We start from the raw sequence: 22971 nt of genomic DNA on the forward strand, positions 1-22971 counted from the left end.
TTCTAAAACAGTCTTAGTCTACTGCAAATCTGTAAAACATTTACAGCTCTAATTATTATCAAATTCAATTTAAATTTTATGCATTTTAATTATAATTTGTATGGACACTTCCCCTTGAAAAGAGTTTTTTGCTCTAATTTTAGATGTAGTTGATGGAATAAGAATTTGGAAATTCCAAAAAGATAAGAATTTTAAGTCGATCCGAATCATTCTATCGGATAAATTTTGGTGAGGTTGAGCCATAAAATATGTATTAGGTCTTTACTCAGTATTTCACCTCAATTTCATCTGAAACATGTTGGGAAGACTGACAATGAGAGAGAAGAGGGTGGGATGCCATCTCTCGGTTGCAGCATCCACCGTGCGCCCGACATGCGCCCTTTCGGTGCTCATCTCGGCGAACGGCACCCCCGCGGACGCGCAAATGGACCGAACCGCGAGACGGCGGCGCGTGCGTGGGTGGCGTGTTTGGGTGCAGCTGGAGCTGGAACGTGACATTGACAGCAGACATGGCCTCCACCTGAGCAACCTTTACATCAAGCCGAAATGGCAACCAGAGTGGCCGCCTGTGAGTACAACATTTTATAATAATTGTTTTACAGGAGCTGTTGGGAAAAAAAGAGTGTAATAAGCATGTTGTGCTTTTTTATTGTTTATTTTAGAGCAGAAACTTTTTATCGATTCGCTGCTTGAAGATGAGCGAGTCTTTCTGATCTATTTTTTATGCTCTTGGGGTCAGAGAACCTTTGCATAATTTTTGCCCTCGTTTGTCTCGCAGTTACGGCCAAAGTGCGCAATTTGCACGACTTCCAGCTTAGGTTGCTTCATGGAATTGTGCCTGTGCCGTCGGGACTGGATATTGCAAACACCATCAGGAGCTTCTCACAGATATTGCTATGTGCGTATTTGTCATCAAAGTTTTAGATAAAGTTTTCAAAATGTTCAAGTAAATTAAATGGCAATAAATACCATTCCGTTAGGGAATAGATATCTTAAAAGGAAGATTTTAAAGAAATTGTTCAAGAAGGTCTTACAAACTACTTCAAATTTTTAAAATACAAATTTTAGAAAAGGAGGGAGGATAGGGGGAAAATAAAGGATGAAACAAAGGAGGGAAGAAATAAAACGTGTTTAGCCGGCTTTTTCCAAGTTTCGCAAAACTGGATATTTGTTGGTTTTTCGCTAACATTTGATAGTTCGGAAGTGATTTCCCAATATTTCCGATTTTGCAGCATAACCGACTTGACATTCATCCGTCTTTGATTATTTATGTCCTTCGTTGTTTCGTTTTGGTGGCACATAATTATGTATCTTTTCCCGTTTTTCTCCCTCTGTCCTTTCCTACAGTTTTCCTTTAAAATTGTTTGAGTTATTGACAGACCATTTTGATATATTTCAATAAAAACAAATCAAGAGAAATGTCTTAACTTCTCCCCTTTCTCAATATATTTTATATAATTTAAATATTATTTTTATAATTTTCCTCAAAGTCTACTAATTAAATTTTTATATAAGAAATTTTGTTCGAGACAAAGAATATCCAATCCGATTCATATTCTCAAAACGCAATTATTAATTGAACGATAGGCGTGCTGAAGGACGTGCCTTACTCTCCGTTGGAGATGCTCCGGAACTGCGAGCAGGACACGGCGCGTCTGGCGTTGTTCCCGAACCTCGACTACAAAGGCTTGTACAATGCGATCGTGCAGTTGATGGACGTGGTGCCGCTGATCCAGTATGGGCTGCACGCGTTCGGCCAAAGCGTGCTGCAGTGCCTCGGCTGCCTTTTGTCCTTTCTGGACGCGGAGACCATCGACACTCTGCCCTACTTGGTGGCCAGCTCGATGGCCGTGCTACCTGACTCGCTGCACCAAGAGATCGTCAACTGCCTCTGCTTCTACATCCTCCCATTTACCATTAGTGAGTATGCAGCCGCCTTGACAGTCGCGTCCACCCGGTTGCCTATTCTCTGCCACCAGCAATGAGATTTGTCGCGTTCTGCTGATTTAAAGTCAATGAGCTATGATTTATGAAGTCAAAATAAATTTTAATGTTATTCGAACCATTAAGTTTTCAACTGCTTGAGAGTCATGCTGAAACCGATGACTTGAAAACCAAAAATAGTCGAATTTTCATTTAAAAAAAAAATGCATTTCCCTAATCCTAGTATTTCCCACACATTGTTTTAATTGTTCTAAACGGGTTATTTAAATTTTATTTTTAACATGAAAAAATATAATGAACTGTATATTAAATGCATTTTTCAACAGCAAGGAAACCGCAGTCAGAAGAGGAGGATCAGGAACGCCAACATCTACAGATTGAAGAAACTTACGCCAGCCAATCAGTTTCTGCAATCCTCATGATGGTTTTCCAATTTTCCAACAATTCAGGTAGGATCCTGCAGTGATTTATTCATAATTTATAAAATCCTCCCATAGTTAATAGCATTACAAGCAGACAATTATTACATTTATCGATTTTAATCTGTGCGTGTTTTTGAATTGCTTCTCTTCTGCAACAGCCCATCACTGCCAGCTGCTCGAGTGCCTGATGGCCATGAAGCCGGGCGTGGTGAAGGACCTGCTGTGCATAACCGCTTACGGCACGGCCGGCGCCCGCTCCAGTGCGGCCAAACTGCTCTTCTACTACTGGCCGCCGTTTAACATCAACGCCATCGAAAAGAGGACGCCCACTCACCAAGTGCGGCTGGCAGGTGAGCACACAGTTAAACGCGCTGTCTGCCTCTTTCACCAGCCAAACAATCCTTGACATTTAGTGCAAAATAGATCCCCTGCTCCTTTTGTTTCAGCCGACTGGCCGCCGTTGTTGTGCCAAAGGGACTCGTGCCCCAATACGGGCGTCGCCGAGGCGGCCAAGGTATGCTTCGACCATGGCGCCTCCATCACCTTTGCCAACGAAAAGCCGCCGCCGCTCTACCTGTGCATCGAGTGCGCCAACGAGATCCATCGGTGCTCGGCCAACCTCAGCTTCCACGACGTAATCCACCCCATGCAGCAGGTAAAGTGTTGGTAAACAACAGTTTGAACCCTCAATTATAGAGCTGCTGAGCTAATCATATAGTTATAAACGTTCCAACCAATACATACAAGATTTATATTTTAACCATCTGAAACTGCCAAACCCGCAAAAAATGTTTGCAACCTCTTTTGGTTCTTGTGATACATAAATCTTTCCAATTTTTTATTTCCAGACGAATTTTTACTAAACGCAATTTATGTGTGTAACTCTAAATCTAATTAAAATAATTCTTACAAATTTTTGCTACTTCCTTGAAAGTCAACTTTCTTGCAGTACTCTTTTGAATATGATATTTTTCAAAAGTCTCACCACAAAAATTACACCTACATTGTCGAATTTTTAGTTTAATAATTTATCCATCTGCAAATCTTTTTTGTGAAATGTGAGTTTGATTGCAAATTTTTAAACCTATTTTGCACCATCTTTTTAATTTAAGATAAAGAAAAAATTTTGCAACTGCGTTGTGTTTTTCGCTGAATATTGTTTTCTTTTAAAGGAAGAAAAATATCGAACATTCATCATTGAAAGTCATCTTTTTATTTATGCATACAAGTTTTGCCTGTCAACTGCAGACATGTAAACAAACTCGCTTTGTTGGCGGATGAAGGGTAAAAATGTATTGTTCTACCTACTACTCAGTCAGGCTCAAAAGAGAAAAAAATATGCACTGAGAATTTGAGATCACGCGTGCCGAACAATCACATTTACCTGCCAACATAAATCAGGACTGCGGTTGACAGCCTAAGCTAAATCAGGAAAAAGGCGTATCTCAACGAGGAATGCCCGCGGTTTCTCTTCTTCTATTAACTAATCCTCGCATGCTACCTTCAGTTGCAGTAATATTTAACAATGTTAAACACTGACCGCTGGAAATATTACGTATTTTAAAATTAAAATCAAGTCTAAAAAATATATTTAATCCTTTCTAAACTCAATAAAGTGATTTTAGGGCCGGACTGGCTAATCGGGAAAATTGGGATTTTGTACATTTAATATAAGCCATAAAAGCGCCCCTTCTAGTTGAGCTCCCATTACATTAATGATAGCGCCCTGTTCCAGCCCTGAAAGGTACTGAGATTTTTTATTCAATTATTTGAAATAAAGCTCTCTTGCTCTTGAAATGAACATTTTAGGATGGACACTGGCCATTTTTCAATATGAAGATTGCAAAGAGAAAAAACTCTGTAAATTGCCTGTCTCTCAATTAAAAAAAACTTTTTCATGTCAGAAGAATTAAAATTTAATGCAGCTTGTTTCTACAGAAATATGGAGAAATAAACAGTATTTGCAACACTCCTAGGAAGCTTTAATTAATTCTTCTGACAGTTATGACAATCTCGCGTTCTTCTGTCTTCGTTGGCATCGATCAAGAATCTTATTTTGTCTAAATAAGTGAAACAAATTTTCCACAAAATCTCTGACTGTTAAAAATAATTCATGTAAAAGCCCAAATTAATTTATTTGTTTTAATTCATTTTCCTTTATTAAATATGTATTTTCTAGGTTGCCCTATTTTGCGAGAGCAAGAGCTGCCGTTCCTCAGACAAACAGGCCGTGTCCGTGTGCTTCTCCATGGAATGCGCCTCGTACAATACAAACCACCCAATCAGGCACTGCAGATCGTGTCACCAGTCGCGTCATAATAATCGCAGAGGTTTTGACCACGTCTATCACACGGCCCTCACTTCCTCCTGGAAAATGGAAGTGGAGACGCGGACTTTCTTGATCGAGTCCATCGTCAGGTAATTTCCCCTAAACTTTGACAGCACTGAAAATTATTTTTTTCCATGATATATTCCAGTTTGCTGCAAGAGGCGAGCAGCACCTCCAGTATCCCTGAGAGCTCCTCTGTCAAAGAGGGTTTGCAGATGCTGAACGTGCAGAGCAACCTGATGGACCTGCAGTCCAGCAAGTCGGCAGGCACCCTGAGCGTCACGTCGTCGCAGACGCCAGACAGCATTGACGACAAGCTGCTCATGTCCAGACATGGCGTCTGGCTGATGGTCAGTCTGTGCTGGCCTACTGCGGAAAGTGACGCTGAGGTCATTGGAAGACTCGTTAGCATGCTGCTCAACTGGTACGCCGCCACTGCTTACATCAATGGTGAGGAAATATAATTTATTGTAAATCACAGTCAACGGTGGAGTGGCAATTTTTTTCAGCAGGGAAATATTAGTATATTATTTTGACAATTTTGCAAGAGTGAAATTTTTCCAAGTATGACTGGAAGATTGAAATTTTGATTTAAGGTTTTCTTGTAAAAAGGAGAAATTTTGTAAAAAAATATAGACTCGACAAAAAAACCTTGAACTGTACTATATGACAAAACATAATTATCAAATAACCTCTAAAATGAGAACCACTGAAAAGTTGTTCACCATACAATTTAATTCTGCAAATGTTAATTATTTAGAGCAGAGGTAGAATTAAATTAAAAATAAAAAACGGTATAAAACTCGCTGCTTCACTAATTTAAATCTTAAAAAAATAATGGAATTGATACATACACACCTACTAATTTTTAATACATCAATTAAATAACGGCCTGATTCTGTTTTAGATCATCTTGAAAGTCCAAGTGAAAAATTAAAAACCGAACATGTTGCACCATGGATTGCTGCTGTAATTGATAAACATCCACAAATTTTTGTCTCCTGTTTGCTTCCCCACCCACCGGAATATGCTAGAATTGGAGGCCATTGGTATTTTTATAGAAATAACTTAAAAAATTGGGCTCAATCTTTGCTCTTAAGGGAAACGCTTACCGGCAAAAGCGCTCATTTGAAGGCAGGATTGAATCGAATACTTTGTTTGGTTCCTTACGACGTTGTCAGCCCTGAAATTTGGGACCAGGTGATGCCTCACTGGATGGAAGCTCTGGTCACCGACTCCAATGCAAACGCCAGTCAGCGTTTTGGAATCCCTTCTCCAATGAATGCTGAGGTTTCATCTCAGATTTCAATCTTGCTGAGGTAAATTAAAAGTTTATTTGAATTTACATAAATATAGAAATTATAAATTTTTAGCAAACTCTTGGACCCTGAAATGAGCCCTCTTGGATTTGATTCAAAGACCATGTACAATTTTCTCACAGTTCGCTTTAGCAGAACGTCAGCCTCAGTCCAAAAGCAAACCTTGACGTGGATTCAGGTGATTTTTCAATGAAATTTTTTTGATATTGATTTGAACTAAATTAATTCCTCAGTTTTTGACTTCCTTGGAGATTGTGGTGCAGATCAATATTCTTTTGAAAATGTTCAGTGAGGGTGTGAGAACCATGAAGGTGGCTAACCCTGACGACAGATTCCTTCGGAAGCCTAGCAACCTTGAAAAACTCTCCGCTTTGCATGATAGCAACGGATCAAGAAAAACCAGCATTTGTGAGTTTTAAGCTTTTTTAAATGATAGCAAAAATAATTTTTCCCTCAGCTCCTGTTGTCGAGGACGACTCTGAACAAAACTCACCTCTCTCAGAGGACGAAGGTCCTGCCATCCCTGCAAGTAGTGAAGCTGGATTTCAAACCGATCCCGAACTCAACCTCTCCTGCTGTATTATGATGCTTGACATTTTGTTGAAGCAGGTATATTTATGATAAATAAAATAAAAATAGTTTAAATATTCTAATTTATTGATTAACAGATGCAGCTTCAGTGCATGGAGCGTCACTCGGGAATATGGGGCGCACTTGCAACCGAAATTTGCAAATTGTTGAGGAACATGATCATCTCTCCCTGGGTCACCAGCCACAAATGCGATGGGAAGCAAAGCGAGGAGTGCATGTTTTGCGAGTCAAGAGTCATTTGGCACCAGATGGCCCTACACCTGGTTACTTACATTGCGCCTGATCTGCCCTTGCAGCAACCAGATGTGAGAATATAGAGTGCAATTTGCCAATTTGGGTTTGGCAAAAAATATTTTATTTAAAAATGGTGCATTTTCTGTCAGAGCGAAATTGAGGTTTTCTCGAGCGAAGAAGTAGAGAAAGGCAAGAACAAGTCTTCCCCCGACTCTGAGAAAAAGCAGGAGATGCGGCCGTCCGACGTGGTGATCACCATGCCGCTGCCCGAAACGCACACCGTGGGCAACGTTTTGGTCAACATGCCGCAGGTAACAATTGCAGTTGAACCGACAACAGTAACAGTCACTAGAAATTATTTCTCTTTCCGTCCTTTTAGCTCTTTGTAAGTGATAGTTGGATATCTTCCCAAGTCAGAACAGTAAGGCGTTGAGTGCTCCCTTTCACTTGTACAAACTCCAAATTACATATTTTATTCTGCATTCAAAGCACAAGTTGGTTTTTCTACTTTTTTGTTGGTAGCGTTGGATGTATTGGTTCTTATCAGAGGTTTTCAGCAGCAGCTTTTTAGAGAAGTGCGCTTTTTTACAGATTTGAAGCAGAGTCATTTTTTTGCATTTTGCGTGGACTGTTTGAAGTTTGGATAGCTATTTTTGAGAGCACTTTTGTGTGTTGACAGTTTAGAGTTTTTGAGCAGCTTAGAATTTTGCTTGATTGCGAATATTTCAGATTATGACCGCCACAGTGGAAACCGTTTCTGAACAACTGGATTTGGCTCCCATTATTCCATCAGAAAAAGTTGTACCCGCTATTGCTAGAGCGGTTACGATTACTGATACTGATGTGGGTAGGTTTCAACTGGTGCAATACACTTGCAGAATCATTTAATTTTTCTTGTTTATAACCAGCCACTGCTACAGTGCACGTTCAAAAGGCAACACTAGTCGGGGAAAATGACCAGCCGATTGATATTGAGAAACCCTTTGACAACAGAGAGTTTTGGAAAACGTCAGTTGGAAAATTTTGGTTCAGTTTTGAAGACTTGCCAGATCAACTGCAATACTGCCACCAGCTGTTAAAAGTATTGGTTCATTAGTTGTTGATATTTTTTGATAATTTTTTTTCTGCAGGAATTGCCAACTACAAAAGAGCCTGACGTGCTGTACCACATATTGCAGTCGCTGCACATATTGTGCCTCCACGGCGACGCTCTGGTAAAAGCCTCGAGAGACCACAGAGGCTTCTTGATATGGTGCCAAGAAAATCTGCTGATCGAAAAGTATTTATATCTTTGTATTACCTTACCTGTCAAATTAGTTTTGAAACAATAATTACTTTAGCCTTTGGAACTTGCTAAACGCCGAGCACGGCCACATTTGCGATGTGTGCGTGCCTGTGCTCCTGCACTGCATCACCCTGCCTTGCGGACTCGATGTGTTTTGGAATATTATTCAAAAGGCCTTCCACCATCAGGATTGGAGGCAAAGATTCACTGCAGGTTTGTTTTGTGTTTTTTTTTTATTTATTATGTATTTTTTCTGTGCGTACAAATTTCATACGGACAATAATGAGCATGAATTACACAATTTTAGGACTTGTTGGCCACATCTTGGTCCCCCTTGATCAATTCAAAAACTAATATTTTGCTAAAAATCTACTACTTTCCTGTAGCATTTTTCCTAAAAAATTCTAATCTTTTCAGACGAATTTTTTTAAATCGAAAATTGGGCATAAATTTAAACAAATAGAAAAACACACGGCTGTTCAGTTTTTTACAGTCTATATATAGCCTTAATTTTATAAAATAATTTTTAAATCAATTTAAATCTTCTGGCTTCAGTCGAGCGAGTGACTGTAATCGCTCGTTTCCTGGACACCACTCCGCTGAAGAACCAGCAGGCTCTGCAGTCCGCCCTGGCAAACGCCTTCTGTTACCTGATCTCCAGCATGGATGACATAAACGTGCAGGTGGCGCAGCGAGCCACGCTCTTCATGGGCACGGTGCACGACCGCGCCATCAAAGCTTTGGTGCTTTGTCTCGAGTCGCAATTCGATAGTGTCATCGTGGACAGACCGATGGTGCTGCAGTCCCTCTACCAGCTGCACAACTCGATGAGCGACCGCCGTATTTTGTCCTGGGACTTTTTCCTCAACCGCTTTGACACTCTTTTCATTGAGGCGCAAATCAACGCGGAAAAATGCGGCGACATTACTTATTTGAGAGGTGCGTGTGTTTCTGTTCTTCTTTGAATAAGAAATTGAAAGTAATTACTTACTATTTTGCATTTTAAACTAATTTAAAACTGAAAATAAATTGGATTTCAATTTTATACATTTTTATTGATGAATATAATGATTCCCAGAATTTAACAGCCACATAAATTATTTAAAAATATTAACTACGCAATTATCCCACAATTAATGCAATTTGAGTTAATAAATCTTGTTCAAAATTCACTGAAAATTTGAATTTCGTCCAGATTTGCGCAACTCCGATCTAAACAGTGAGACATTTTTGCGCAAGCTGAACCGCGCGCACGAGGCCCTGAGCCAGTCAGACACAAGCAACTCAGGTGGCAGTGCTCAGGGACCGAGTCAAGCCGATTCGCCCACCAGCTCGACTGCCCCCAGTGCCCCACACCAGCCACCTCCCCTTATCAAAACCCTGAGCGCCAGCTTTGGCACCAAGTGGCCCTACAAAAGGACAATGTCTGCTCCAGCACAAATGCTTCCACGTGCAGAAAAAGCAGGCAAGGATTCAATATATTTGATTTTATACTGACAAATTTATCCTTACTGAAGTGAAAAAATTATAACTGTGCTTAACTCTTTTCCATTATAATTTAAAAACTCGACTCATTTATAAATTTTAAATTATATTCTTATAACTTTATTGGATATTCAATTTTTACAATACTTGCGCGCATGAAATATTTGCTCAGCATTTTTATAGCTTTTAAATTGTCTTTGAATTAAATTAAAATCTTATTTTTACAGGTAGCAGTAGTGTGATTGACAAAGAAAAGGTGTACAGCCGACAGTTCTCGGCACCAGTGCTTAAAAGAAGGAGCTCGGGAAGATTTGGAATCGGTGAGTACTCTTGATTATTCCTGTTCAATTATTTATCAGCCTGGTTGGCGTCACGCGCGCCATGCAGTCAATAGTGACAAGATTAGGCCCACCAATGTCGGAGTTAGCCACGCAATACGTGAAATTCTTCATTCCGCTGCACGCAGCGCCGTAATCGCCAAACTTGTTAGCGGCAATTACCGCACCCATAGTGTCAGGGTAGTGCTCGGTAATCCTTCCTATTGCGACTTCAGCTGCCTGTTTTGGGCTTGCTCCCCTACGCATTTCTTCAACTGCTAAAAAGCTGGAACGTGAACAGGAATTTTTCAAAATTATGTTGGTTAGGGAAATGTTAAAAATTAAAATTTCGTTTTAATTTATCAGAATAATCTGATTAAATATCGAATCCTGACACAATTCTCTATTTACAGAGAGATTTTTAATGGATTAAGAACTGGCGTCTCTAAATTACTTGAAACAAAGGCCTTGTCTAATGTATAATTTATATATACTGATTAATCCTAACGAGGTCATTTGCTCCTCATAATGAATTTTAATTCTGGACATTTCCCGCGAAGCTTCTTTATTACGCTATACTAGTTTCGGCGTCTAGCTGAAGCTCTACTTCATGAGTGAGCAGTTCTTTGACCCTTATTATTTCCAATATGGACGCTTGAGGGTCAAAGAACTGCTCGCTCATGGACTAGGGCCTCTTGTATAAACCGAAACTAGTATAGCGCAATGAGGAAGTTAGCTTTGAGGAAAATTTTTGGAATTTTAATTCATTATGATGTGTATAATTTATTTTCACCTGGGCAAAAAGCGCATAAAAATGTCCCCATCTCCGGTAGCACAAGCGGCGCCAACTTTGTTGTCCGCGTATGCTCCTGATCCTGGCACTGGCGAATCTCCAACTCGTCTAATGATTTTTTCTGTTAGATTAGCTAAATTTGATCGAAATTTGATTTTTTTTACCCAGGTATTTTGTGCCTCAATCCATTCGTTGACGTGCCAGCAGCAATGTCACCTTCAAAGTCAATGACAATCATTCCGATGGTGTCGTGGCCCTTGTCTATTTCATTGGGAGATTCGTCTAGCACTTTTGCACTTTGATTGCTTGGAGAGTAAGGTCCACACACTTGCCGTGGGTTGGGAGAAACGTCCTGAAATAACCTCAATTTATTTAAACTCAAAATGTGAAATAGCCACACTCTTACCACCCAGTTATTTGGTTGACAGTTCCTCCTGATCCAATTGTTGAAAATGATGACAGAGTTCTCAGTCGTCAAATTTTCTGTCCGGAAGCCCATTTTTTCTGCAAAATCCGTTGCTTGGTCCCCGACCAGTAATGTGTGCGTTGTGTGTTCTAAAACGGATTTGGCAACTGCAATTGCATCTTTCACGCGACGCAACGCGCCCACTGCTCCCACGTTCATCGTTGCTCTGTACAATAAAACGAGATTTAATTTCGTTTTTTTCATCCAATAACAATAAGTCATAAGAGAAATGTGGAACAAATTTTGAGGGTGAAAGCATATTTAAATTTTCAATATTTTTTAACTTAATTTTATATTTTTCATATATTTTCGAACTCTAACAGAGAAAGAGATTAAGTATAATTCAAGACGGTTTTTTTAAGTTTTTGCACCAACTTTAAATCATTTTACTGGGATAAATTGAATAATTTTGAGCTAGTTTTGGGTTTTGAGGGGAATTTCAAGGTGAATTTTAGAAAGTTTAAACTATGGTTCAAGAGTCCTAAAATTGAAAGAGATCGTACTCATTTTATCCTTAGATAAAAATCAAACGAACATGAATAAATACTCAACTTTGAATTATTGTACACACGCGGCTTTATAAAATACTGATTTACTTTTTAAAAGTCACAATAATTTGATAAGTCTCGATCTTTAACAGCACTTTCGTCCTTTTAATTTAAATTTTTCGTAAAAACTTACCCATCCATAATCATGGCATCGAGGGTTGTCTCCCCATTCTCGTCGGGGCTTCCCCCGTAACCCACAGTCCCGTCGCATTGCTCCTCTTCGCACGTACTGCAACCCCGCACAACTGAATCAATCGCGTTTCTTTTTTCAACAAAGACGCTTCTCCACGCTGAAATCAAATAAAAAAGAATATTATCTCAAAACAATATTTAATTTTTAATAAAGTGCACAAAATAATTTTTAATACATATTAAACAAATAAGTTTCTAAAAATAAATTCGTTATCAGTTCATAATCAAATCAATCATTTAATCTTGATCATCATATCAGTTGTTTTGAACGACTGTTTTGATGATATTTTTGAAAGTGGAATTTCTCTCACCCTGAATGGTAGCGTTGAGAAAGGGCCAGGTGTTGACGACGAGGGGTGGCGGCGAGCGCTCCATGTTGACGGTTACGAGCCCGTGGGCGTGAGCCACAAGCGCGAGAAGCACGAACTTCGCGAACGCACACATTACTAAACCGACTGAGGAGCGGAGCGGGAGAGCTATCGTGGCGCGCACTCGACTAAACAAGGGTCAATGCTATACTGACAGAGAGATAACCACGCCGCGGTCACGGGGGAAGCTCTGGCGCTCGCTGTTTGCGACCTCCTGACAAACAACATTATTTATTGTTTGATATAGGTTATTTAACGAAGCAGCTGATTTTTTATTAGGCTTACCAAAGTCTTTAACTAGTGCAATTGTAATTGAACACAATATAATTCTGGTCTTTTAAACTACATTGGAAACCAGATTAAAAAAAGGAAATTACTCTTGAAACATCAAATAAAATGATATTACTCATTATGATTTTTTTTTGCTATTAAGGCATGGTATACAATTTTTAGTTTGGATATTTAATTTAATTGAGAAGATATATCTAAATTTTTGTTTATTTCTGTAAGATTTTTATACATTATGTGAAATGTTTGTTTTAAATGCCCATCAAAGAAAGTTTCGAACGTTTGAGAGAGGAGTACATAGTTGTAAAAGTGCCTTTTTTACTGTTTTCAGGTCATGCATAGAGATGCAATGAAACATCATCATTGATCGTAATTCTTTATTATTATTCACAATTTTTAACCATTTGAATAATATCACTTTTAACCGTATAAAACTACCGAAAGCATCTAAATTTAAAAAAATCTTATAATTTTGGTTCGTTCGAGTAATTTTTCCAAATTTTGTCCAGCATATTTGTTTTTTCCAGTTTTGCTGTTTGCAATAAAAGTAGGTTAGAAATGATGCACTCTAACCCCTCTAAAGTTTACTTTGGAAGAAAATTAAACCGCTTTAAAAAAATAAAGCGAGCACTGCAAAAAATATCAGCCTGTGCAAAAATATCTCTTGGGGTGGGCCTCGCACTTAATGGGCACAGAGCAGGGCGTTTCACAGAGATTAAGGAGAAACCATTTCGGTAACAAGTATGCTCTAGTTAAGATTTCACTGGTGTTTCGGCCGTTAATATTATGTGTATATGAAAAGTATTTACTATTGATTGATAAATATTAAAAAGCGACTTTCTTTTAGACAGTCAATTTCATCAATCGATTAAAATATCTAGGAGCTCAGAGTTGGAAATTAAATTATTTGCAACTCTTTTTTACAACACCTATACCTAATTTAAGGTTAATGCACTCACTGTCAGTATATGAAAACGCTGTTTTGTGCCCACATTCCAACCCTCTTGTTACACAGCACAATGCAGACTGAAAGTTTTCTCCGAATTCTCAGTATTGCTCTGAACTATTTCTTTTCCACTAACAAACTCTATTGGGGGGGGGGGGAACAATTCACATAAATCCAAAGCCTTGGTAGAAAGTGGCAGATTTTAATATTTTATCTCTGCGAAGGTGGAATCTTCGCAGCTTTTTTATTCATCAGCAATAACAGAAAGCATAAAAATTTCACTTCCATACTTTAAAAAAATCCTGAGTCTCGTACATATTTCAAATTATTAAGCAGTAATAGTCCAGCAATAAATTTGAATGAAAAATTGCTTATTTATTAACGTTCTGATTTCTGATTGTTGGCCAGAATCTATAGTTGAGTTTTGAAAAATATTAAATTATCTTTTGAACGCCTGTCATGGAATTGTCATGGAGCACCTTATTAACATTATTAACTAGAATGAACGCTGTTTAGAAAAGCAAGTTAGGTTAGGAAAAAAGGAACAAATCGGAAGGATTTATTAATATGTTGTAATGCCAAATAAGATATTTCTTGCTAATATAATTTTCAAAAACTTTCGTGATTTTTGCAGAGGGGCAAATGCACGGGAGTAACATCATAGAGGACGCCCAAGTGTGTGGTTTGTTGCAAAGAATTATCGAATTTGAAGAGTCGGACAGCGAGACCATACACTTACTCATTTTCCTTTTAATGCAGTTCATGTCAAGATCAGACCAAGTAGGAATGAACTATTCATCCAAAAGGATAATTCAAATCACCTATTTACAGGCTTTCCCAACTGACGAGAAAAACGTCGCCAAAGTGCAAAACATTGTGCTCCGCCACATGTACTTGTTGCTTGGCTACAACTGGTCTGAGAGAGGATTCTACGTTTCAGCCCAAAAACTGAGGTTGGCTAAAAGATTGTTTCCGAATTAAATTATTCCGATTTAATTGTTAAATTGAAAAATAATCAAATTAAAAAGTATATATGAACTTCAAATTATAAAGAAAAACCATCCAAGGTGAATTTAATTCTACTGATTTTACAATAATGGTTTATCCCACAGGCAAAAATCATGCATAGAAGTCTATCAAGTCACAAACGCGAGTGATATTAATTTTATTTTACATGTTTTCGACTTCTTAGCCTCTCATGCCTGATTTTTTTCTTGTGGGAGCATTAAGCCAGAGTAAAATGTTTATGAATTGGTGATAAAATTGTTCGATCTTCCATTTTATTGACCTAAATTATCAATAATAATTTGCTAATAAATATAATTAAATTTGTAAGTTGTATACATTTAGTTATATATTTAATTTAATTTGTATTTTATTTTATGCCGTATTAAATATCTACCGATTTGAGCGCTTCTCCAATTTAAAATCGTTTTCCCCTTAGAAATTCTGCTATTTTCCGCGTATTCATGGCCAATTTACCGCAACTACTCGACCATAACCACTTGCTGGGCTTGCTAACCCTGCCGACGGTCCTCACTCTCTTGATATACTGCCCTTCGACCCAGAACTACTCTGCCACCTTTGTTGGAAATCATGAAATCCTCAGCAACTCCAGCAATTACACTCTGTGGCTGCTGGAGCCCCACATTCGACGAAATTGGTTTATCTCCCTCTTAGTCATTTTGTACAAAGTAATTTATTCATGCTTTACTGAAATTGCATATTTCATCAGATTTATTTAATTTTAGTACCAGTTCAACCAGCCTCTTTTCTACAACCAACTGCAATACTTAATTCGAATCGTGCTGAACACATTAGACTCGCAGCAACACTACTGCAGGCGAATACCAGGCACTCTTGTCATTGGATCTCTCCCCAGCAGATCAAGAGGTTTTTCGTAAATCACAGATCGATAAAATATCTAAAAATATTTATTTCCACCAGACGTCAGCCAGCCTTCGCTAGGAAATGCTTTCGTTGAGTCAAACATGGAAAATGCCTGTGAATCGCCTCCACCTCAAGGTGAGTATTTTTTTTCAATTATCTCTCGCAGGCTGCACGCTATATAATTTCTTAACTATTTTGCTCGCACTTCTTACCCTAGTAGCGTATTTAATAGGCAGGAAATTAGCATTCATGATGGAATTTTAATTAAATACCATCAAATTAACTCTATTTTTTATGTTTTCCCCTATTTGTTTGTATTTTCAGCCGAGCCAACTTGGCTAATTTTGAATCATATGGTCAGCTGCCATGAAACTGGTCAAGCTGTGCCAGCCACGTTCTTCTTGGTCAAAAAATCTTAAAAATTTACCGTTCAGCTTTATTGAACATCACTTTTTAAATTTTGTAAGTCGCATATCGCAGCTGCCAGCTACCGGCAAAAATTCTCAGTCGCCACCGTCGGTCCGAAATTCGGATGTACTTTTCGCAATTTATCGGTTATTGTGTCATTATTTATTGGAACAGCTTCACTCCTATTAAAAAATATTGTAAAATTGTTCTAAGATAAAATATAAACTATACCCCTAGAAGTAAATTAAAATATTTAACTATTTTCCCTAAAAATGAAACCAAAACGCGCAGCCCTATATCTTACTTCATACGGATGGGCACTTTTTTTTATCAAATTGATAATTCCATAGATCATGGGGTTGTTGTGAGACCTGCCAAATTTGTTACTAAAAGCATGGAGACGCACTGGGAGGAGGACATTCAAGTGCATCAATCTGCCGATGAGAACGAAAATGGCGAAATCGGAAAAAGAATTCCATCAAGGTAACAGTTAATTTCACAGAACAATTCTCTATTTAACAATAAATGTACAGTTTTGAGGCCGATGACACTGAATCAGAGCTAGCAGCAATACCGGAAAGTCCACAGTCGGGGAGCACTATTCATCAGAGTATTCATGTAAGGAAAATCTTTTCTGTATAAAGAAATGGAGCATAATTATATAATTATTTCCCATATGACAGGGATCTTTTGAAGAACTCGTTTCTTGCACTGTGGAGGAGGCAAGGGTTTGTATTGTGGAGCAGACACCCGTTGTGGCGACAGCGGTCGTGTCAAAAGCTAATGTTGTGGCCGCGGAGAAGCCGAAAAGCGGGAAAGAACATGCTCGGACAATGACGATTGTAACGGCCTGTTGGAATTGAATGACAATACTTACAAGAGTGTTTAACAGGAGCCAACCTGGAATACTGCTGAAGTGTGCCAAGCAGCCGCAGTGCTCCAGTCATCGCCGAGAAATACAACTACACCTTGTTAGCTACCCTAATTCTCAGCTCTTCCTATAATTTATTATTATCAGAACCTGTCTTATTTGTTCATAATTTTTCATCTCTCAAGTATTGAGTTTCGTATTGGTGTACATTTGATTTAATCACTAAAATATTTTACGAATAAGTTTGATAAATGATTTTATTTTTATAAATTTAGTTAATTAAAAAGTTACAAAAAATAACATTCTTTCAAATTCTGTCAAAACTGTTGAAATCTGGTTTCAAAATTTGAGCTTAGTTTTGCAAAGCTTAAATTTTAAATTTGACTTTTCGGTAGTTTGAAAAACAGCCCTCGGTTTAAAAAATTTCCTGCAAAGTAAAAGGAAAAAATAAGAAAAAAATAAAATAATATAACGATTATTGACTTTTTGACCTAAAATGCAAAATAAAACATAAAACCCTGAGCATCATATATTATTTCAGTCCGCGTCGCACATCAGTACTCGATTAGATCAGAGGAATATTTCTTTGGCTCGCCTGACTCACCTTTGTCCAAAATGGAAGTCCAGACAATATGTGAGTTTTTTTTAAATTTAATAATTTAACTTCAATTGCATTATTTGCAGCTTCTCCGATTGAAGTGAGAGAAACGGAGTTCAAAATTTTGTCATCCCTTGAAGTTCCGAGTCAAGAGAGACTGTTGCCCATTGGTTCGAGCAGGGAAACTGTGGCCAATTTAGCTGATAAGATGAAAACTTGCCTCCAACTTCATGACGTTCCACCACCAAGTAAAAATGTTTTTTTTTCCAAAACACATTTTCAATTTTTAAACATTTTACTAGCAACTCGGCCAAGGGATTTGGAAAACTCTAAGATGCATAAGCAGGACAGCGGCAGCTCTATTAGTCCGCGAATTTTGAAGAAGCAGACTGCTCTCGTTGAATCACCTCCAAATATTTACTCGATGCCTCTTACACACGCGTCTACAAGTAAACTGGATGACCACCACATTGACGACGCAGCACAATTTTATAAAAACTGGCATCAGGACCGAAAACACAGTGAGATAATCAAAATAAAAATGAATTAGAATTAATGGTATATTCAAAATTATTAATTTTTGCAGCTTCAAAAAGTGATGAAAAAGCGCGGCCACGGTCACGAAAAGGCGGACTTTTTACAGCAGGCACATCCACAAGCCAAACTTATAGGCCCGCTGGCAGCTGGTAATGTTATAATACATATGAATAAGAAATTCTAGGATGCTACGTTTCAGTTTCTTGTGAAATGCTTGGTATCATATACTGAGAAATGTGCCCATAGGGAACATGCAATTTAAGATTTGCGAGTTATGCAGCTCCAAAAGTTTAAAATATGTTTTTTGGAAGTTAACATTGGAATTGATTAGAAATCGAACTTTATAAAGCCAGTTTTCGTTCAATCATTTTAAATTTGACTATATGCGATTTTTTTTAATTTTTGGAAAACTTACTGGATGTTCGTCTTTTGTGCGTAAATTGCAAATATCCCATCAATTAATACAACTGGCTCCTCTCATAGGCAAACAACAAATGAATAAAAGGCTCAAAATTGAAAAAGAAATTTATTTCGGAATCAGAGGACTCATCAAAAGAAAATTTAAGCCCCACATTATTAGCTGCAGATAACTTTGAATCAGCGATAGTTGAAAACGCCCACCTGCACTCATCTTTTGGGAGTAAAAAGAAAAAGAGAAAAAAGTTACAAAATCTCAACAACCCTGTAAATTTTTTGTTTCATTTTTAAAAAAATTCCTCTTACTAAAATTTAACCTATAGATTTGCCTCCTTTTGAGTATGACTGTAGTATTTTTCATTCAAAAACACCAATATATTTAAAAGAATAAACTTCTTTTCTTTTCTTTGTAAATCGTCGGATCTCTTTCATGGCAACAGAGGAATTCATGGTGGAAAAGGTGAAAGACCTTTTCATGAATAGGGCTGCTATACTAAAAATAGCAGGTTTACAGGAAAGGGAAAGTCTATATCTCATAATTCTTAACAAATTCTTTCTCGTGCTGTGTATTCTTCAATATATTAATATATTTTAAATATATAAAAGGCATCCAGGAATGGCAAAAGCTGAAAGCCAGCAAGACCAGAACAATGAGAACGGTGCAAAGTGGACTGAGGACGCAGTGCTTGAACGCTGCTCAGAATGTGGTCTCGTGATCGAGGAGTACACTCCTGAAGACATCGGCCTGTGCATCATTATTCTCGGAACTTTCATGCACAGTGAACCTAGTTTGGCCTCTCCAATGCTGCCAGAAATTCTGCGAATTATCTCAAAGTAAGATGCATTTGCAAATTCACAAACAAAAAGATTCTTAGATATATTATGTGCGTTTATTTATTAATTTTAAGAAAGAAATACATTCACACACTAAAGATTTTTCTTGCCAAATTTTATCTTTGTTTGGTGTTGATAAACACTACCTGTCCGAGCTTCATACTGCTCATTAAGATGATTGAGTTTACTTGGAAGTATGGTTAGGTATTTTTTTTTACCAACAATGGACCAATTAACATTTTTGCTATTCAGGTTCTCCTTTTGCGCCATAATATCTGCTTAGCATGATGTGAATTACTTTAATTGACAGTACTAATTAATTTTTTTACACGGTTTTTAGGGTTTCTCAAAATGCGCCATTCTATTGGCAAAATGAGTCAAAAGTGCACTTACCTGGAAGCACTGTGAGCGTTGCCAATCAGTTCATGCGCTGCATTCTCCACCAGCTCGCTCCAAATGGCATTTTTACCCAAATCTTCCAAACGCAAGTGCAAGGTAACATATTTAAATAAAAAAATCAAATGTCTAATTTTTTGTTTATGACAGAAAAAATTCGAATCCAGTTTTTCAAAAGCGTGGCTCAAGCATTGCTTGATTTCACCGATCTGAATCCGATTCAGCCGTTGCAACTGATGCTGGAGAGTCTGAATTCAAAGAAAACCCTACCTGTGGAAATGATCCCGAATATAGGGCACAACATCGCCCTCTACCTTGGCTGTCTGCAGCCCTTGGACACAGGGATAGGCTCTTCCTCGCAAACCTGGAGCCAGCTCCTCACGGCCATGGAATCATTTTTCAGGAGGATCGCCCTTTCCCTGTCTCAAATTGACAGCGTGGACCCTTTGCTACGCCTCATGATCCAAACGCTCAAGCTTCCTGGAATTTCTGGCTGCAAGGTTTGCAAGCCGACATCTTATTTGTTAGCAAAATTGAAAGTTCGAATAATTTCAGGGTATTTTGGAGCCATTTTCTAAGGTTTTAAGCTTCGGAGTGCAAAATTTCTCTCTGAAGTACCAGCAGTTGGCGGATTTGTGCTATCACTGTAGCAGAGCTTTTGTTCGAGTAATTATCCTTTATATAGTTTACAAGTTCATTTAAAATAGTAAACACGGTGAAAATAAAAATGTATAATGGTTTTTGTAGGAAAGGGAGCGTCTTCTTTTAACCAGGGTGCTTGTCTTGGAGCTGGTGCAGGCTCTCAAATTCAAATCTAACATTCCGGACACCAACTTCTTTCTTCTGGTCAACTTTATTCTCGAGGTGAGTGCTTGTTGGGCATTAAAATGCAAAAATATCAATCTGGCTGCTGAACTCTCACTCTCGTTTTTTTGCAGGACGCCGGCGGGCTGCTGATGACAACGGGCATGGAGCAGTACCTGTGCGTCAACAACGAGCTGCCCAGCAACCCACCACTCAACACCAACGCCTGCGAGTGCATGCGGCAGCACATCAACGACGCCATTGAGTTTCTCACTGATGTCCACACCTTGAGCAGAATTAAAGTATTTACACGTTTTATTTAGAAGACAAAGAACACTTTTTGGTATTAGAAAGTTTGAAGCTATATAGTTTCTAAAATTTAAATGAATTAATGAAATGGATATATTTTATCTTCCACTAAAATAAACCTTTTATCAAGCAAACAAAATTAAACACAATGTCTGGAATATCGATTAAACATGAATGCAAAGGACTTCATCAAGATTTTTCAGTACAAAAATAAATAATAGATATATAGAAATTATTAAATAAATAATATCTTACCCTTTTAAACTTATAACGATATGTGCGCACTTTTGCACGCTGCGGCGATCCCATTCCAGCTTAATGGCATTATTTAATTTACCACATATCGTTATAAACTGGTTAATTCATTGCTTATAACAAATATATTCTCTTTTGCAATTACTCACGCAGACTCTATTGCTTTCAGAGCAACTGCAGAGGTGTTTCAGTAGGTTTGAACGATGACACACTTGGCGGCTCTATCAAAAGCGGTATTGCTCAATACATGGCTCTTGAAATCACCAGAGGCAACAATAGGGACAATAGAGCGGTCAGCCGACACTTCCCTTGGCTATGCAACGTTCCAACTACGATCCAACAAGGGTGCGTTTTACGCATCACTCATATTGAATTAACTTATTATTTTTTCATTTTGTGCCAGTGAAGTTAAAAAATTCCAAATTTTTTAGTGAAAAATTAATTCATTGTTTGCTTTTCCGCTGCATGAATACTTCTAACTAAATGAATCCTGCAGGCCGAGGGAGTTCTTGGAGTGCATGGGTCACATCCGCCTCCTCTCCTGGCTGCTGCTGGGCTCCCTTTACCACACGGCCCTGATTGGACCTTCAAAATCTCCCCCAAACGCGAATACCAGCAGCCAATCTGGGTAATTTGTTTGTGAAACTATCTCACAAAAATAAAAATAATTCTGCGAATTGAATTTCAGCTCGATTACCTGCCAACCGATCCCTCAAGAAGTGTCCTGCCACGTTGCCGACCACATTCAGGTGATACTCGCTGGATTCGTGGAGCAAAGCAAGGCTTCCGTTTTGCACATGTCCTCGCTCTTCCACGCCTTTATCCTCTCGCAGGTTATTTGATTTTTTTAAATTTATATCGATATCGCTTTTGAACTCTTTGTTTTTGCAGTTGTGGACCATGTATTTGGAGCAAGGCCCAAGCTCCAATATGGCTAATGGCGAAGCGCACTACATCACCATGACCATCCTATTTGACTTTTGGTGCAAAGTTACTCCCTGCATATTGCAACTCGTGTCCCACTCCAAAGTGGTAAGCGGCACTCTATCTATTTCTTCCTTATAGCTTAGGTCTATGGATTTTGGATGGAACCTTTTCTTCGTAAAATATACAATATTTGAAGGTATTTTTTTGGAATAAATTATAAGGTTTAACTTTTCAAAAAATGCACTGTTTTGAGGAAGATTGTTTTAGGACTTTCTATGTTACCGTTTTGGTTCCTTTAAAATATAAAAAAAGCTAATTATATATTCGATGTTTTCTTCATAGTAAATTTTTCACTAATTTTAGTTGGCCGAGATGGTGAACCTGCACTTTTTGTCACTGCTCGAGGCCCTTCTAGAATGCAACTCGACGGTTCTGAGTAAATTGCTTCCACTATGGTGCCCTGTGCTCTACTCGCACCAACACCAGCTGCCAGGCCACCTGCAGGTGCGTCTGCAGTCCTGCAGAAATTATGCGCCTAGCGACACCTTCCAGGCCGAAATGCCGCCACCGAGTGGTCCCCAGACTTCCGGCGCCGCTTCTGGGCAGTCGCCTTCGCACTCGGCCATCTTAAACCAGCAGAAGCAAAGCCCTTCCGTAGGCATGAAGGTGAAGGTGTCCAACCCCTTCCTCCTCAAGTGGCTCCAGAGGTTGCAGTTTAAAATGGGCCAAATCGAGCTGCAGTCCTCCGCTGCCACGCAGTTTTATTCTGTTTAGATGAAAGATCACTGTGTTACCCCACCCTAATGTGTTTCACAATGCTGTAATATGCCTGTATTGTTAAAAAATCCATTGACTGCACTAAAAATGTTAATATTTGTTAGAAAAAAAGATGTTTATTAGATAATCCTCTGTTGAAATCTGTATTGATGTTGGCAAGAGAATAAAGTGAATGTATTAAGGAATATATTTGTTATTATTTTTATTGAAAAATTTCCTTCCCAATTCAAGGCTGCTCTTTGTAATACATTTTAAATTGTACATAGTGTTTTGACCCTTAAACAAATTTCTTTGCAAGGACTATAGTTAAATTTGAAGATAAATAAAGCAAATTAATAAGTTTAGATGAAGAGTTTTATAATTTATCCACCTCATTTTTTTAATTTTAATGGAATGCAGAAAAAAACTGATGATTGCATTG

The 22971-nt window shown here is 38.3% G+C and overlaps 2 protein-coding genes across 3 annotated transcripts; one reads left to right on the forward strand and one right to left on the reverse strand.

Annotated features, from left to right (window-relative positions):
* Nucleotides 1–333: 333 nt before the first annotated feature.
* Nucleotides 334–22739, forward strand: unc79 (UNC-79 domain-containing protein). Of its 2 annotated transcripts, none has more exons than XM_065496244.1 (46): nt 334–568; nt 779–898; nt 1588–1920; nt 2271–2393; nt 2525–2716; nt 2780–3021; nt 4546–4784; nt 4844–5145; nt 5603–5744; nt 5796–6014; nt 6069–6192; nt 6248–6422; nt 6472–6623; nt 6683–6910; nt 6989–7150; nt 7569–7686; nt 7748–7920; nt 7970–8118; nt 8180–8337; nt 8680–9063; nt 9320–9589; nt 9837–9929; nt 14162–14307; nt 14359–14480; nt 14972–15221; nt 15279–15420; nt 15475–15552; nt 16176–16308; nt 16359–16443; nt 16509–16667; nt 16718–16796; nt 17238–17330; nt 17381–17542; nt 17597–17815; nt 17881–17980; nt 18855–19082; nt 19423–19577; nt 19629–19978; nt 20034–20144; nt 20226–20342; nt 20417–20584; nt 21016–21191; nt 21343–21474; nt 21535–21679; nt 21738–21878; nt 22137–22739. In XM_065496244.1, the coding sequence occupies exons 1-46, from the start codon at nt 547–549 to the stop codon at nt 22545–22547; spliced, it is 8022 nt and encodes a 2673-aa protein (XP_065352316.1). In that variant the 5' UTR covers nt 334–546; the 3' UTR covers nt 22548–22739. The 2 variants fall into 2 exon arrangements, with proteins under 2 accessions (XP_065352316.1, XP_065352317.1); XM_065496245.1 differs by having other exon boundaries at nt 335–568; nt 2813–3021.
* On the reverse strand, nt 9699–12443 carry LOC135947402 (N(4)-(Beta-N-acetylglucosaminyl)-L-asparaginase-like). The gene is made up of 6 exons (XM_065496250.1): nt 12237–12443; nt 11867–12023; nt 11126–11351; nt 10884–11071; nt 10720–10827; nt 9699–10212 (listed from the first exon to the last, which is right to left on the reverse strand). The coding sequence occupies exons 1-6, from the start codon at nt 12367–12369 to the stop codon at nt 9954–9956; spliced, it is 1071 nt and encodes a 356-aa protein (XP_065352322.1). The 5' UTR covers nt 12370–12443; the 3' UTR covers nt 9699–9953.
* Nucleotides 22740–22971: the final 232 nt, after the last annotated feature.

Source organism: Cloeon dipterum, chromosome X (genome assembly GCF_949628265.1).
Source record: "Cloeon dipterum chromosome X, ieCloDipt1.1, whole genome shotgun sequence".
In the NCBI taxonomy this organism is placed as follows: domain Eukaryota; kingdom Metazoa; phylum Arthropoda; class Insecta; order Ephemeroptera; family Baetidae; genus Cloeon; species Cloeon dipterum.